The 17,539-nt window shown below is 37.0% G+C and overlaps 1 protein-coding gene across 1 annotated transcript in view; it reads left to right on the forward strand.

The window, feature by feature from the left end:
• ABLIM2 (actin binding LIM protein family member 2) overlaps window positions 1-17,539 on the forward strand; it is a 2,642,076-nt gene that overhangs the window by 1,707,387 nt on the left and 917,150 nt on the right. Inside the window, exon 10 of the mRNA XM_044062807.1 lies at window positions 13,145-13,291. Coding sequence (XP_043918742.1) covers window positions 13,145-13,291 — 147 coding nt within the window. The remainder of the gene's footprint in view (window positions 1-13,144; window positions 13,292-17,539) is intronic.

A 17,539-nucleotide genomic window follows, 5' to 3' on the forward strand; every position in this document is an offset into this window, starting at 1 on the left:
CTATGTAGCTATTGAGACTGTCTTGAGTGATGAAGCCAAACAAGTTCAACAGCAATTAGCCTCTTTGGTGTCACACGCTGAAATGAATGACTTTTTGCACAAAATAAATGATACACTAGTGGTTCTTGAAAACAAATTATTGCAAGCTAAAAAGAAGAAATTAGAAAGAGATTCCCTCAATTTCATGAACGGAAATATGTTCTCGTGGCCATAACAACTACCACGTAATAGAGAGACTGATTCTCAGTCTTTCACCAAACTGACACTCCTTCAAAGCAAGCACCACCTCCTGATGTTAAGTTGTACACTACAGCAGTGACAGGAAGTAATGAGAACAAGGGATGTGCAGTAGAGAAGACGCCGTCTTTGCCAACAGATAACAATGGGGATATCGCCATAGATATCTCACAAACAGTGGAGCCAGTCGTGAGAAGGAAATGAACATCACCTGAACCAGTGGCTTCGACATCCATGCAAGACATCTCTCTTCCTTTTCTGCTCCCCTACAAAGCCACTACCAAACCAACGTGGAGTCCAGGTTATTCGGGGAGTAAACAGAAATCATCCGAAGAGAGAAGAAAGACATGAGATTCAGAGGAAGATTTTGAAACCAGTACCCAAGGTTTGACTCTTAATTTGTCCAAATATGTATTATCGGACTCAGAGAAAGCTGTTTTAGACAAGGGATCATCTTATATTCCCTCACAGAATGCCAATATCTCAGACATTGTGGTTGATCTTAAATGTTTCTATAGAAATGTATGTTTGAAACTTTTATATGCTAATGATTATAGTATGATATGTATTAATGAGAATGCTTTCAGAAAACCATCTATTTTTACACCACAGCTCCATCCATTGCTAGATTCATTTGAGAAAGCATGTGAGAAAGATTTGTTGAATATTTTTGAAAGTCATAGCAATGTTTTGAAACCTGATTTTTATAACTTGAATATGTCAGAAAGACATGCTCTACAAACTTTACATGCAAATAATCAGATAGTTATTAGACCCACAGATAAGGGGGGGCATGGTTGTGGTGTTAGATAAAGAGTATTACACTACTAATATAGAAACTATGCTGTCTGATAACAATACATATAGGACACTTACTTACACACAACTTGATAAAATTATTAAAGATGTCCATAGTGATTTGTATGATATGGTGATGTGCAGTATCTTAAATATGGACATATATAAATATTCTTTTGTAGAGCAACCTTTAGTCCCTACATTCAGTGGCTCTCTACAATCCATAAAACAATGACCAACCCCCCTTTAAGACCCATAGTCTCCAGTAGAGGTTGGCTCACAGAGCCCATATCAATATACATGGAGAAACAATTGAGACCTCTAGTAGAAACTATGGATTCTGTTCTGAAGGATATTCAACAATTTTTGGAGACACTGTCAAGTTGTCAGGTTATGACACAAGTTTACTTGGTGACTTTAGATGTTACGCCACTTTTTGCTAGCATTCCCAGTGATGTAGGAATTGATTATTTGAGACTGTTTCTGATTGAAAAAGGGATGTCCAGGGATGATGTCATTAGAAGCACCATGTTAATGGATTTAATTTTGAACAATAATGCATTTGTGGATGAAGCAACATATTTCTTACAGATAAATGGTGTAGCAATGGGGATACCCTGTGCTAACTCTTATGCCAATGCAGTGATGGCATATTGGGAAAGTACTTATGTTCTTGGTGATGCACATTATTCTGGTAATATAGTTTATTATTAACGTTTTGTGGATGATGTGTTTTTGATTTGGAGAAGTAGTGTAGATGCTTTAGAAGATTTCATTCTGTGTGTAAATAGAACAATGCAGTTCCTGTCTTTTACAGCCAAATGGTCTAGACATCAGATGGAGTTCCTAGATGCTGAATTAATAAAAGAAGGGAGCACTATACATACCAAGCTGTTTAAGAAGGAATGTAGAAGGAACGCCCTACTACACCGTAATAGTGTGCACCCCCACATATCTACAAGAACATTGTTAAAAGTCAACCTCTTAGGTATTCTAGACTTACAAGTAATGATGAGACTTTGCAGGGGACACTTCAAGTGATGAGAAAAGAGTTTGTAGAAATAGGTTATCATTCACGAGATCTAGAGACTATACATGATCTAGATAGAGCAGTAGCAGGAAAACCTTACATTAGAAGAAAGAGAGAGATGCCAGTAACTCCAGATAATAAAACACATGATCAAGTGCATAGAGTAGTGATCCCTTACACTAACAATAATAAGAAAGTCTTAGAAGTAATTAAGAAGAATTGGAATATCCTATTATTAGATGAAAAGATAAAAGAGCTTGTGGGAGAAAGACCGAAGATGTGCTATAAAAATTAAGAGACTACTTTGTTATGAAAAACATAGTAAACAGAAAGTAGATTCAGTAAGGAAGGGTACTTTCTCATGTCACAGTTGTAACCAGTGTGCCTATATAGCTAATTGTAACACATTTACTCACCCAGATACAGCACAAATATATACTTTTAATCATTATTCAGATTGTAAGTCTAGAGATTTAGTGTATTTAGCAGTGTGTCAGGAATGCACCAGTTTCTATGTGGGTAAAACCAATAGGACACTTAGAGAAAGAATTAGAGAACACTTATATGCCATCAATAAGTTGGATGAAAGGAATGGCTTGGCAAAACAGCGAGGGACTACTCACAGATTTACATTTATGAATTTAGAAATGACACATAGGACAATGAGATTAGGTAATATCAAGACCTTTACAGAGAAACAGGAAGGTAGATGGATTATTAAGTTACAGGCAGACAGGGGTCATGGTTTGAATGAGAGAGTTTCTCTAAAACCATTTTTAGCAGATCGCCCTTTGACTCATTAATAGTATGAGAAATGATTAATTAAAAGTAGACACTCTTCTATGATATATATACATATGCATTTTATAGAACTACATATATTCTATAAAATAAAGTTTTTAGAATATGTTTTTGGAATGAAATGTTATATGTGTCTGTGTGTATATATATTTTTTAACACAAGTGTTTTTAGAATGATATTTTTTCATTATATGTATGTTCATTGGTTGCAGAGTTTGAAGTTATCTGGGTATGAATGTATTACACATACATTTTATGTGGAGTATGAATGAAGGGTTTTGATTGCTTTGTCTTTGTACCTTTAAAACACTAATGAATGTTTTAATCTAGAGAGTAATTTCATTGGTTCAATGGTTTTGTGCCACTATTTAAGAAGTTCTCATGCATTGTATTTTTAAAGTCTGATGAAGCGTCCGAAGGGACGTGAAAGCGCTTACTTGAATCTTACTTGATATATTTTCTTTTCTTACCAAAGTATGACTGACATTGTCTTTTTACCCATGTTCTATATCTTTTACCTGGAGTGTTTTTATTAATTCTTGTTATATTACTATGCTCAGCATACATGATGTAACCTGTTTTGTGTATTATGCTGGATGTACTGTATTTGTATAACTTGATGTTGGAGCTTTTCTCCCCAGGCCTCCGCTGAAAATGGACCTGGTCCAGTCGGAATTTCCCGGTTAACAAATGTAAAATAAAAAATAAATAAATAAATAGTTTTGATTGTCGTGGTGTGCTTCCTTTTGTTTTTTATTCATTTTTTGTTTTTTATTCATTTGTTTTTTATTCATATCCCAAAGAAGATAATTTTAAATGTTGTGAAAAATAGGGGGTCGAGTTCTGATTTATTCCAGAGGAATCCCATACTGCTGGGCCAGAGATTTAATTTGATAGTGTAAGTGACTATTATAAAGGCTGTGTTGTATAGGTAGTTCCAAAACCAGGTACAGTCCTCATTGGAGAAAAGGCACTTCTTGGGGTTTTTGTAACAAAGAGTTGTGTTTAGCACATTTGAATATCCTATTTTAGGTCAGGAGGCATAAATCCTTTAAGCTTGACTTCATCCTAATTGCTGTAGACAGAACTGACCTACATATAAATGGCTGTGGAGGTACTATATCTGGATCAGAAGCCATGCTATTTGTCCTTGAGAATGTGATATTGGGTGGTGAACTTAAGAATTTGTTTGCATAGGATTTTTTTTCAAAAACCTTGGCAACTGGATCGAGGTTTTGTATTGGGTGATAATGTTAAGCAGTTTTGGGGGATGATGTTTTGTGCAATGAAGTAAAGGTGGTAACTTTAGGACAGATTTAGTGCATAAGGATGGGTTAAGTATATGCTCAAGAAGGGCTTTTAGAAAATGCGTTCCCAGTTTATGCAAGAGTGGGTGTATTTTGCAAAAATAAGCTGAATGGGTGTATTTTGTAAAAATAAGCTTTGGCACTGGAGGGACTTTTACTAAGGTCTTTGATTTTTTTGTTTTGTTGTGTTGTGTCTATAAAGTAAAGTAAAGGAGGCCGCGGTGGTGCAGCGGTTAGCTTAGTCACCTCACAGCAAGAGGTTCTCCTGTTCGATTCTTGGCAAGAGCGCCTTCTGTGTGGAGTCTGCATGTCCTCCCCGTGGGCAAGTGACATTTAAAGACATGCCTTTGTTGAAGGTCAGGAGTTGGGCTGGCAACTTGGCAACGTAAAAATCCACTGCCGATCATGAGTGGACCAGAGTTCCGCTGTGGTGGCCCCTAACTAGGAAAAGCCAAAAGACTTTTGTGTCTCTAAAGTAAAGGCAAGGGTAGCTAGGATAACTGTGTAATGGATTAGTTGATGTAGAAAAGGAAGTATGGTTGAATATGGTTAAGTATGTTTTTCCAGATTTGAAATGTTATGCTTGACCCATTACCTGGAGGTATGCCTTTTGCATTGTTCTTGTTATTAAAGATATTTTGTCTGGAAATGTTTTTAGTGTTCCAAAACTGTATAGAGTTACCAAACAGGTCCCTACAATGGTCAGATTTAATTTAGTTAGTGTATATATATATATATATATATATATATATATATATATATATATATATATATATATATATATATATATATTCTTGCTATCTTTTTCAGGTGCGCATAATGAGAGTGCTTATCTTAGTTTTAAGGTCCTCATTAAGACCACAGTTTATTGTGAAATTAGCCATGGTATTTTCTACATGTTCTACCCTCTAGTTTTCAGTGCAGACTATTTATTTTAATGCAGCTTAATGTGTTCGTACAGATGAAAGGAGCTTTAACAGGGCAGGTAGCTGCCTACTGAGGAGCCTGATCTTTGCCACAGAATTCTGCTAAGAGACTGTCCTCAGATCTTTCTGTGGCTGTTCCATTAGTTATGTAATTAGGAGGGCACTTGCGTGTTTTAGGCTGCCAAGAAGTAAGCAGTATTCATTAGGCAGAGTTCACTAAGTATAATGGGGAGAATTAATTCTGACTAGCATTTTTCAGTGATGTTTGTTAGAATAATGTCTAGAAGTGTATGCTTACTGGTTGGATAATATATGTGGTGCCTGATTTGACCTTGGGTTACATATGTATGTAATGTCAGTGTGTCAGGTTTGTTTTTCAGGGGGGCTATGCATAGCAAATAAAGACTTACTTACTACAGTAGTGCTGCTTTGGTGTGGTTTGAGTCTTAGGTTTTTCTATGTGGAGCTGTAGACGTGATGATCTTTTCTGCTTTAGCATAATTTTTGCTTGTGCAATATGGATTCCCTTCCCATGCACACATACCCATAGATACCAAATATACATATAGGTAAAGGCCTGGATTTATGAATGCCTACACAGAGTGTACACAGTCTGAATTCAGGAACATCCCTACCACATTTTTGTGCTGTCTTTTTACTCAGAAAGATTATACTAAGTATACACGTAGTCTACACTTTGTGGCAACCTTTATGAATCCATAAAAAACAACGAGACAATGCAAGGATGTGTAGCAATGTGACAAATCTATTAACAAACACATCTACCTCCAATGGTATACTGCAAAAACTCAGTCCAGGAATACAATAAAAAATTAAAACTTTTATTAAAAACAAAACAAAATGCAAGCAAATAGCAGTTGAGTGCTTTTCTCCTATCACAGGACTTGTTCAAATCTGCTTGAAGGAAATTGCATGCAGAATTAAATCCCCTGTTCCACCCAATCATTTTCAAACATTATATAAATTAACCAATCATAACACAGCAAGAAATGTTGAGTTAAGTAACCTGTTCCACCCAATCACTTTTGGACATTGCAAAAATAAACCAATCATAAAACAGCCCTGTTCTACCCCATCATATTCAGACTTTGCAAAAATAAACCAATCATAAAACAGCTCTGTTCTATCCAAACACATTTGGACTTTGCAAAAATAAGTCAATCATAAAACAGCAAGAAATGCAAAGTTAAATAACCTATTCTACCCAATCACATTCGGCTTTTGCTTAAATAAATAAATCATAAAACCTACATATATGAAACCCTAACATGGCAAATAAATAAACAAATAAATAAGCTTATTAAATTAACAATCAGAACAATAGAGCAATAATTATTAATGCCAGGATAAGTGCAGGCATCTAGTTTTAAATGCCAGATCATTCTCTGCTTGCTTAAATATACTCTGCACAGCCCTGATTGTTCTGAAAACTCTGCCTTTTATAAAATGAAAAATTTGAACAACGTAAAGGTTTTGTAAAGTCTAGAATGTTTCTAGAATGTTTCGGCAAAGCACTATTGGGGTTCCCTTTCTTTAAATCAAGGTTGTGCTCATAAATTCTTCATTTGAGCTGTTGCTCAGTTTTACTTGTGAAAAGCATCACAGGAGATGCACTGATGTAGATATACCACTGCTTTGACATCTAGTATATAACGACATTGTTTGCGTCTGCCGTACATATTCATTTTACATTTACTATTGTCACTAATAATAGATAAAAATTCCAGCCTTTATTTAATGTTAAAATTTCTTCTATAAATAATAGTTGGTTCAAAATGCAACTTTACAAAAAGTCTTCTGAAAAGTTTCTTTTCCAGTTTTTAAACAAAATGTTGTTTCTAATATTGTCAGTCTTACTTGTAAAAGTACATATGAATACTCTCCCAATGTTACAGGTGATATTATTCCTTCTCATCAAAGAGAAGGAGTTGTCTAAAAGAATTGGCTGATAGTTAGAATTTCTCCTCGAAAAAACATACTCTACATTCTGACAAAATGTTATTGGGATAACCTCTGTTTAAAACTATGTGTTCTAGCTTCTAAACTTCATCTTCGAACACCAAAAAAATCCTCAAAAATTCTGGTCTACAATAAAAATAAAACATTTTACAACCAGGACAAGTCAGTACTCCTTCCCCATCAACCAGTAACACTAAAGACAGTATAGAAATACAATTCAATAAATGTTTCACAGAAACTGTAGTGTCCCTTACTAATAACAAATGCTCTACACCATATTCTCCTTGCTTAAAATCTAACCAGAGCAATAACTTTTCCTTCCAACCTGTCTCCATTGATACTATAAAAATATCTAAAAAAACTAAAACCAACATCACTAACATCAGATCAATTACTAGCCAAATATCTTAAAATGTCTGCCAAAGCCATCCTTATTAATAAAGCCATCTCTGAGCGAAAGGTTCCACCCATTTGGAAAATATCAGACATTATCCCATTGCATAAAGATGGGAGCTCCACAGAACTATCTAACTACCACCCCATTGCATTCCTGTCCCCTATCCAGTATATAAGAAAGATGCAGTCATTCTCAATTACTTAACTATCTCCTGACTAACAATTTTCCTTCCAATAGTTAGCACGGTTTTCGGCCAAAACATAGCACTACCACTGCTTTGATGGCCTTTACTAACACAGTAAATCATCACAGAAATGAAGGTGAAATAGTTTCATCCATATTTCTCAATCTATCCAAGGCTTTTAATTCTGTTTCACATAACAAACTCACCTCAGTTCTATCCAATCTCCATCTTCGGCACACGGCTATAACATGGTTCCAGGACTACTTAGCCAGGCGACAGCAATTAGTTAAATGGCAGCATAATATCTCCTCCTTCCTGCCAGTCACTGAAGGAGTGCCTCAGGATTCCATCCTGGGACCCCTCTTCTTCCCCCTATTCACAAACAACCTACACACTGCTACTACACATGCTACCTTGTTTCAGTACACAGATGATTCCACCCTAATATGCATTGCTTCAACACTTCAGCAACTACAACATATAACCCAACAATAATTCTCAGATGTAAAATCATAGTAGCTAATGCTCAGCTCATTGATAACCCCAATAAGACAAAGCTAATGGTTTCCCAACCCACTAAAAACAATGTCCCTCCTTCATCCTTTAATATATCATCAACAAACAACACAATCATTTAACCCATGACCAGTACCAAGCTTCAAACCAAAAAGTCCAAAAATGAATAGTGGAAAAACACAACCAAACCAATAAGTTAAGAATTCCACCTATGCAAGCTCAGAAGTTATAAAAAACAATTAATTCAACTAGCATAAAAAAATGTTTATTTGCTTTCGTCAATTCCAGACTTCTTTAGAAACAGCTAATACATGAACACATCACATTTATGTAGTAAAATCAGTTCAATTAAAAGCCTAATTCATCAATCAAATAAGCAACAATAAAACATTTAAAGTGCTACTAGTTCTTATCCATGTAATTTTGTTCAGCTGTACTCGGTGTGGTTGAATGACAATAAAGTTGGTTTGCTTTGAAATGTGTTCTTTAATTCTTTTCTGTAAGCTTCTTTCTGTCATCACTATATAGTAACAGTCACATTCAGCACACACTGCAATGTAAAATATACCCTTGGTCTTACAATTAAAAACCCCTGGGATAGGTAAAGTGGTTTCTAAATGTTTCAAACTCACAAACATTCCTTAGGATATACCTACAAATGAAACAAAAACTACATTTATTCATTCCTTTAGTTCTATTAGATTGAGCTTTTTTTTTTTTTAAAAAAAATCGACTATTATCCCTTTGCAGCAATTTCTTAATATTATAATTATTTCTGTAAACAAACTTGAGGGAAGTACCAACAACTTTAGTATACTCAAAAAGAAGTCTGAAATTGGTGAAAGCAAATAATCATTTTTTTACGCTAGTTGAATTGTCTGCTTTTTATAATTTCTGAGCTTGCCTAGGTGGAATTCTTAGCTTACCCATACCAAGTTTTTTGGAGTTATCATAGATTGTAACATGAAATTTGACTTATACATAGCCTACTCAATAAAAAAAGTTCATAAAAAATTCAGATCACTACATAGACACAAAAAAATCCTCACAAGTAATACAAAAGCTACCATCGCTAGAACTCATCTAGTTGCCACACTTCTGTGTGCCTTAGTAAATACTCACCAACAACAAGAAATCAGATCTAAACAATCTTGCTACAATAAAATTGCATGGTTTGCCACTGAATCTACTTACAGATCTCATTAGTGTCTAGCACTAAAAAAACTCAGTTGGCTAGAATTGCCCAACCTCCTGGTCTACAACCAACTGTTTATAGTTTACCAATTGTCTACCAATCAGACAAAATTCCTGCCTCCTTAAAATCCTGCAACCATTCTCTGCCATCCGAGTCCTTCATTCTAACAAGAAGTCACTACTAATGATAACTAAAGCTAACAACACCGCTGGAAAACCTTTACTGTCACTACATAGCCAAATAATGGAATTATCTCCTGAAAAACATAAAAACTACCTGTGTAATATCTAAATTCAAAGAGTTGCTTAAAGAGCATTTAACCAAAACTTGGTTATGCTCTTGTAGCAGCCCAGGCTAAGAACACTCAACATTGATCTGGTAAAGATTGCTGCAAAACACTTACTTCCACTGAATTTCATATCTTAAATATGTTCCTTCAAAACAGAGTCTAATTTTGCTGTTATATTTTATACTGTATGTTTAGGGACTAAGACTGTTATAAAAAGCTTGTTAGTAAAATTATAAAAAATGTTATATGTTATTTCTACATCTATATCTATTCTAAATAATTATCCTTCTGATTGTTGTTAAATTATATTCTCTGTTGTATTTTACAAAAATATGCAATACTGAAATTATACAAAATATTATATGTGATTTTACCTGTATAGCTAATCTAATAACTTGTTCTTTTGTATAACCATTGTATATGTTTATGTCGTGTTTTTTTTTTTTTATGGAGCTTATCTCCCCAGGCCTCCGTTGAAAAAGAACAGCTTGTCAGACGTTCCCAGTAAACAAATGTAAAATAAAATAAATAAATAAATAAAATATCATCTGAGATGATTCTGGATAACCTAATCATTTGTCCTCTCACTATAGCCTTCTTTTGATGTAACGGATGGTGACTAGACAAATGCAAATAACTGTTTGAAAAAGTCTTTTTTCTGTAAGCCGTAGCTTGAAAGGTACTTTTAACTCTATCTTTGTAAAGCGTAACATCTAAGAAATAAATACTTTCCTTAGAGTGTTCATAAGAGAACTTTAAAAAATAAGTAGAACTATTTAAATGTTTGAAAAATTTGTCTAATGTAGCATAGTCATCTGACTATAGTATAAAAATACCATCCGGACACCTTGTGTATAACTTGATGTTTGAGGTGTATTTGCCGTTAAACAGGTGCTCCCACTCCGTCAATAGTAGGTTCGCATAGAGTGGAGCTATAGCTGTACCCATTGTTGTACCTAATTTCTGCCAGTAATATTCCCCATCAAAAAACATAAAATTGCTCTTTAGGATGATATCCATAAACATTTCAATACTGGTTAAGTCACTGCTATCTAGTCAAGTACCTTTGGTGACATGAATTTTCTAGAAGACGGTATTTTAGTCACATAAGTCATCAAAGGTTTATACACCATCATTCCACATTCTAAAGGAATGAGTTGGTTTATGCAGGTAGTCGCCAAGTGTCCTCTAAGGAGGGTATTCATTTCTTAGATGTTATTTAAGTATACATGAAAATCAGTAGGAAAATTAAAAGTAGGAGTAGGAGGAAGAAGGCGGGAGTTGTGCTTGCATTTTCTGTTCACAAAGAACAGTGTACACTTAGGTTCATAGGTTCATAGGTTCATACTAGGCTATCTGCCCAAGGGCATTTATAAGCCTAGCCCATAGTTATATGGCTTTCGCCACCCCTTTAGTTTGAATAAAACTATGCCTATTATTTTGCTGTGCCTCTGTCAAGCAGTGACACTGAAGTAATCCCTGGGGTATATCTGCGATCTCCCATCCATTGGTCTCTCCCATCCATTGGTCAATGAACATTCCACCCAAGCCACCCATTTAGTAACATTCACTGGTTTGCACAAACACTAAAATAGGTTCATAGGTTCATAGATTAGTACTAAGCTAACTGCCCTTGTGAGCCATTTTAAGCCTAGCCAAGCATCCCTTGTGAGACTCAAACCCTGCACCTTGTGTTTGTAAGGCAAACACCTTAACCATTAGGCCACCCTCCCAACTTATGAATCCAACCTAAAGTTTATAGTAACAAACACCACCAAACCATAAATGGTACAAGATGTTTTTAAACAATTACAGAAAAAAAAAGTTTGGCTATAAAACAAAGCCACTCGGTATAAAACAGAGGGATGGTTTATTTCAACAAATCTGTTAGCTTTCATGCCACAAAAGGGCCCTTCACCTGACTTTCTAAAAGACAATGTGATGAAGTACCCTTAGTGGCGTGAACGCTAACATTTTTACTGACATAATCCTTCCCTTCTGTTTTATACTGAATTGTTTTGGACATTATAGTATCAGTTGGACTAATCAGGGTATTTTGAGGGAGGTGGAAGGAAACCAAAAATATATAGTATAATTAATGTCTTACGAGAAATTATTACCTAAGTTTTTTAACGCTTATCTATTTTGCATTTTGATTGTTCTTCTTGTGTATTGTAGTAAGTATTTTAAGTTTAGCTATTGAAATAAAGATGTAAAACATATTATTGACCAGTATTCCCCGAGTTTCATATTTTTGTATGTAAGTACCACTTGTAAGTATATTTAACCGAGTTCTTAAATTTAAGCACTGTTCTAAAATGGTCTCATGAAACTGAATCGCTACCCATGTAACCAAAAGAGGAGCATGCATACTCAATATGGTCTTATGAAACTATGAAACTGGATCACTACCCATGTGAACAAAAGAGGAGCATGCATACTCAATATGGTCTTATGAAACTGGATCAGTGCCTGTTTGGACACGGGATGAATATGATTCTTTTTCAGTCTGTAGAGGTCACTTTAACTGTAAGGTAGAATCTTTAACAACAGTCCCATCGTGCATTTGTTTCATTTTGGTAATCAGGTATGTTCCATGGAGTGAAAGGCTTTTTTACAGGGTGATCTGTGATAGTTTTAATCTCATGATACCTTAATGTACTTATCTACATTGAATATCCTTCACCTGTAAATTCTGCAAAGAGATAATTTTGTATTGTAGTATTCATGCTGTTCAAACTTTTTAGGCAAATACTGAAACACCAGAACCTCTGGAAGTTGTGCTTCTGTAAATTTAACCTCCATAATCAACATTTTTACAAGCACATCTATTTCATTAAACTTGCCCGCATACCTTAGCATTCTTTCTCAGTAAACTAAATGAATATTTCTTTATAGAAAGGGATTAGTATTTATACTGTGTGCCAAACTATTATCAGATCATATTTCTGATCTTGAATTTACTGGTAAGATGGGTGTGAATGCCTGTCTCAGATCAGGAGCATTTCTATAATAAGAAAGTGAAAGGTACTATGACTTGCCAGCCAATATTTCTTAAAATGGACATAGTATGGAGATCTACAGTATTCTATTTTAACCTTCCATAGTACAATATCATTGCCTTCATAAAGAATTACTCATTAATATAAGCAGACTGTTAAAAATTCCTTACATCTACTATGTGCTGTTGACTTTTCAGATGTTGATACAACAGGCATACTAGAGCAATATGTTTGTGATAATTCTGTGTGTGGTAGATGGCAGCTGCAGTTAGTCTGCAGTGAAATTAGATACCTGCTATATAACAATCAGCCTTGACTTCCTACTGTGGCGTAGCTGATGTCTGCAGCTTTGTAACATGTGCAGCTATACAATTTCTTGTTGCTAATGGCTTTTTGCTCTAGTTGACTGATTACTTGAATTGTGTGCTCTGTTCCTTCCTCTTTCTTATCTGTACTTTCTCTGTCTTTCCTTTCTTTCTTAGGCAAAGCTTGGTGATCAAATACTTGACTACAAGGATCTGGCCGCTCTTCCCAAAAATAAAGCCATCTATAACATTGAACGTCCTGATCTGATCTCCTATTCACCATATATTAGTTACTCTACAGATGACAGGCATAGCTATGTGGAGGTACAGACATCCTAATCTATCTCTGTAATGTTCTACCTAACAATGTCCATCCGTATGTGTGTGCTCTGTTATGCTGATGTTACTTTACAGATAAGGTACACTGCACTCTAGTGTTAGCAATTTCTTGATGTAAGTAGTGTTTAAGATGTATTGTTTTAAAATGCAAAGATTATAATACATCTGAACTTTGATGCTGAAGTTGTACTTTTTTCTTCAACAAACTGTTTTCTATGAAGGAAAATTAACACAATATGGGTTTAAATTATTGAAAAATGTTAGGTGGTAACATCCTGTTGTGATAATCAAGAACAAATGAAATAAATGTAAAGGGAGTTTACATTGCTAACAACTAAACCAAATATTTGAAGCACCTCAGAGTGTAATTGTATTAAATTTGCCATTTGTCTTGAAGGTAGAACAGAAAAAGAAATGGAAGTGGATAGAATATGTAGCATGAAAAAATTAATAAATTATATTACAATAAAATTGGCTATTGTCTCTATGAAGACAGTATACCTCGACTGGTACATGCACCCATGAAAAGGCAAAGAAGATGCAAATGATGATAGTGGAACTGGTGAATTCAGGCCAGATTATTATTACATTGTATTAAAATTAAATACTTGGCTTGGAGTATCTGGTACACTAACACGGTATATTTGTCTTTTAATCTGTTTCTGAGAGCATTGTTGTAGCTACTAATGAAATGACTACAAGAAACATTAGTGCTGAACTGAATGTTTGAGAAGAACCAGTTGTCATTTACTACTAAGGAAATTAAAACACACGTGTGTGTGTGTGTGTGTGTGTGTGTGTGTGTGTGTGTGTGTGTGTGTGTGTGTGTGTGTGTGCGTGTGTGTTGCATTATAGACTCGTGGAATTCTGCTTGTCAGTTGATTTCCATTTTAATCGAATGAAACAAGAAGAGGGATTTAATGTCAAATGCACAGTTCATCAACTAGTTTTTTGTAAGGTTGTTTAATATAAGAGAGGTTTGCATGCTCATGTTAGAGTTGTGCTTGTTCGATGGCTTACTTTTGATCTGTTTTGTGGTTTGATGTTTGTTTTGAGATGCTGTCATTAGTATTTTTGCCATTGTCATTATGTGCAGTCACGCAAAAATGTAGGGAAGGGTGATTTGCCTTTTCCTGCACTGTCTTATTTAGAAATTTTATATATATATGTATATATGTATATATATATATATATATATATATATATATATATTAAAAAAAACACAAAACACTGAACACTCATAATATCGAATCATAAAATGTTGAAAAACTAAACCCAACTAAAAATACCTAATGTCATACATCCAACTACAAAACCTAGATCAAGTGTTGTGTTGGTAGTGGTACTGTTAGGGAAATGATTTTTGGTAACACAATGGCAGGGGTAAAGGTAGTATTAAGGTTAGCACTCATGAGTTAGGTGGGCAGGTCAGGTGTTAACCCCAGCACTACCTTACTTGTGTGCTAACCCAATCCCTAACCATAACCCTACACATTACATTACTAAAAATCCTACTACACAAGACAAAAGGACATAAAATGCACACAACACCAAACATGTAAAACTGTAAGTCTAGCCCCTTAACCTAACCCTTACCCTAACCCTTAAATCTGTGAACTCTCTTACACACACCAACCACTATAACCATTTAATTCTAACATTAATTTTTGTAATCATACCTGCAAACACTATAAAAAATAATTCACTCATTTGAGCATTCATTAAAGTATCAAAATGTTGTGCTTTCAGTCAATTTCACCAACAAAAAACTTTTCAAGATGTTTTTAACCATATACATATGTATGTCTATATGGATCTATGTCAGATTATCGACGTTGCAAAATTTCAAAACTCACATGGCCGAGACTATATGATCAAAGTGTCACAACTTCGAACATGTTTTTGCAGGGAGGCTCATTTCTTATGCAGCCGATGGGGCGAGTAGGGCCGCAGGTACAGGCGTGGCTTTGAGAAGACATGCCTGTATGCTGTTATCCAACTTTGCTGACTCCTTTAAGGCGTCCTTCACCAATACCCCCTTTGATGGTTCGGCTCTGTTTGGACCACAGGTGAAAGATACCCTTACCAGGTGTGAGCAGGAAGGCAAGACTCTCTCTGCCGTAGGAGTCCATTTTTCCACTCCCTCTAGACCATACCCCAAGGGTCAGAAGAGTGGAAAAATGTAGTTTTGGAAACCCCAGGGAGTCGTGCCTGACATACGTGGTGAGTTTCCCTCCAGGGGCAGCGGAGGGACCAATAATAGACGCCGCCTGAGGGGCAGAGGGGGCCCGCAGAATCAGGGTAGCAGAGAATCGTTCTCTGACAAACCCTTTCAGCACCCCTGAGGGGCTGCCCGACTGTCCACCTTTGGAGGCAGTCGGGGGAAGATTGTCACTGTACCCAGAAGCCTGGCAACTACTCACACAAGGCAAATGGGTAGGGTCTATCATATCCGAGGGTTACAACATTCCCTTTGTCCACACCCCGGTACAAACAACCAAGTCCCTTCCAGATGTTCCACCTGATCTAAGGGAACAGGCAGTACTAGAAATTTCAAAACTGCTAGACAAACGGGCCATCCAGCAAGTCCCAGCAGACCAGCAAGGATCCTGAATCTACTCCAAGTTCTTTTTGGTGCCAAAAAAGACAAGGGACTGGAGACCCATTTTGGATCTCAGCAGGCTAAACAAGTCTATTCAAAGAACAAAGTTCCGGATGGTCACGCTCCAGTCCATTCTACCCTTTTTGGGTCAGGACAATTGGATGTGTTCCATAGATCTTCAGGATGCGTACTTCCATATCAAAATGAACAGGCGCTCCAGAAGGTTTCTCCACTTCTGGCTGGGAGCCAGTCACTATCAATTCAGGGCCCTGCCCTTTGGTCTCACCACAGCCCCCAGGGTGTTCACCAAATGCATTGCAATGGTTACGGCTCACCTGAGATGGCGAGGATTCCAGGTGTTTCCATATCTCGACGACGGGCTCCTCACTGCTCCCATCAGGCATCAACTACTGCGAGCCAGGGATTATACCATCCAAACTTACACCGAGCTAGGTATATCAAGAAATTTCGAAAAGTCTGCATTGTCACCTTCTCAGTCTATTATCTTTATAGGCGCAATCTTAAATTCAAAAGATCTGTCTGCAAGGCTTCCTCTCGACAGAGTTTCAGAAATCCGCCGACATGTGCAAGTCTTACTACAGTGCAACAGGATTCAAGCCAGAGTTGTACTAAAGACTTTGGGCCTCATGGCAGCAGCAATCATACTAGTTCCCCTGGCTCGCTTTCACATGCGGCTTCTTCAGTGGATGCCTTTTACTCAATGGCCCTTTCAACAGCTTCCAATGTCTCACAAGATAATAATCACTCAGTCATGCAAAGACCACCTAGCTTGGTGGATGGTCTCCCCTCTGATACTCCAGGGCAGACGTGTGTTCTTCTTCCTCCTGTTGCCACAGTGACCATGGATGCCTCCCTTATCGGGTTGGGGGGGGGCATTTTCACGGCAGGACTGTCCAAGGCACCTGGCAACCTCTAGAGTACCATCTGCACATAAATGTATTGGAGATGAGAGTGGTGCTTTTGGCATTGCAAGCTCTTCAGGACTCTCTACCCACTGGGACTATTGCAATTCAGACAGACAATATGTCTGTAGTGTGGTACATCATCAAGCAGGGTGGAACCAAGTCCTATCCCTTATGTCGAGAAGCACTCAGACTCTGGCAGTGGGCGATCTTCTCTCAACGGTTTCTGATAGCAACGCACATCCCCGGGAAGTCCAACGTCATAGTGGACAGGCTAAGCAGAGCTATTCTCATGCTTCACGAGTGGTCCCTCAATCAATCAGTAGCGGACAAAATCTTCCACAGATGGGGTCAACCTTGCTGCAACCTTTTTGCAACCCCTCTCAACAGCAAGTGCGATGACTTCTTCACTCTCTTCCCCCTTCCTGGCCACTCCCCCAGAGACGCTCTAGTTCACGTTGGCCCCGGGGTCTTCTGTACGCTTTTCCACCTTTCCCCTAATTCCCAAGCTAATTCAGAAGGCAACCGCTTTGGGATCCAGGATGATCCTCATTGCCCCTTACTGGCCTCGACAAATTTGGTTCCCGTTCCTGCATTGCCACCTGCTGAAGCAGCCGTGGAATCTGGACCTAGTGCCAGACCTCTTGGTCCATCAGTCGGGTGGACTGCACCAGTCCCTTCAGTCTCTCAACCTTACAGCTTGGTTGC

The sequence above is a fragment of the Protopterus annectens genome, chromosome 2.part1 (genome assembly GCF_019279795.1).
Source record: "Protopterus annectens isolate FY-2018-M chromosome 2.part1, PAN1.0, whole genome shotgun sequence".
NCBI lineage: Eukaryota > Metazoa > Chordata > Ceratodontiformes > Protopteridae > Protopterus > Protopterus annectens.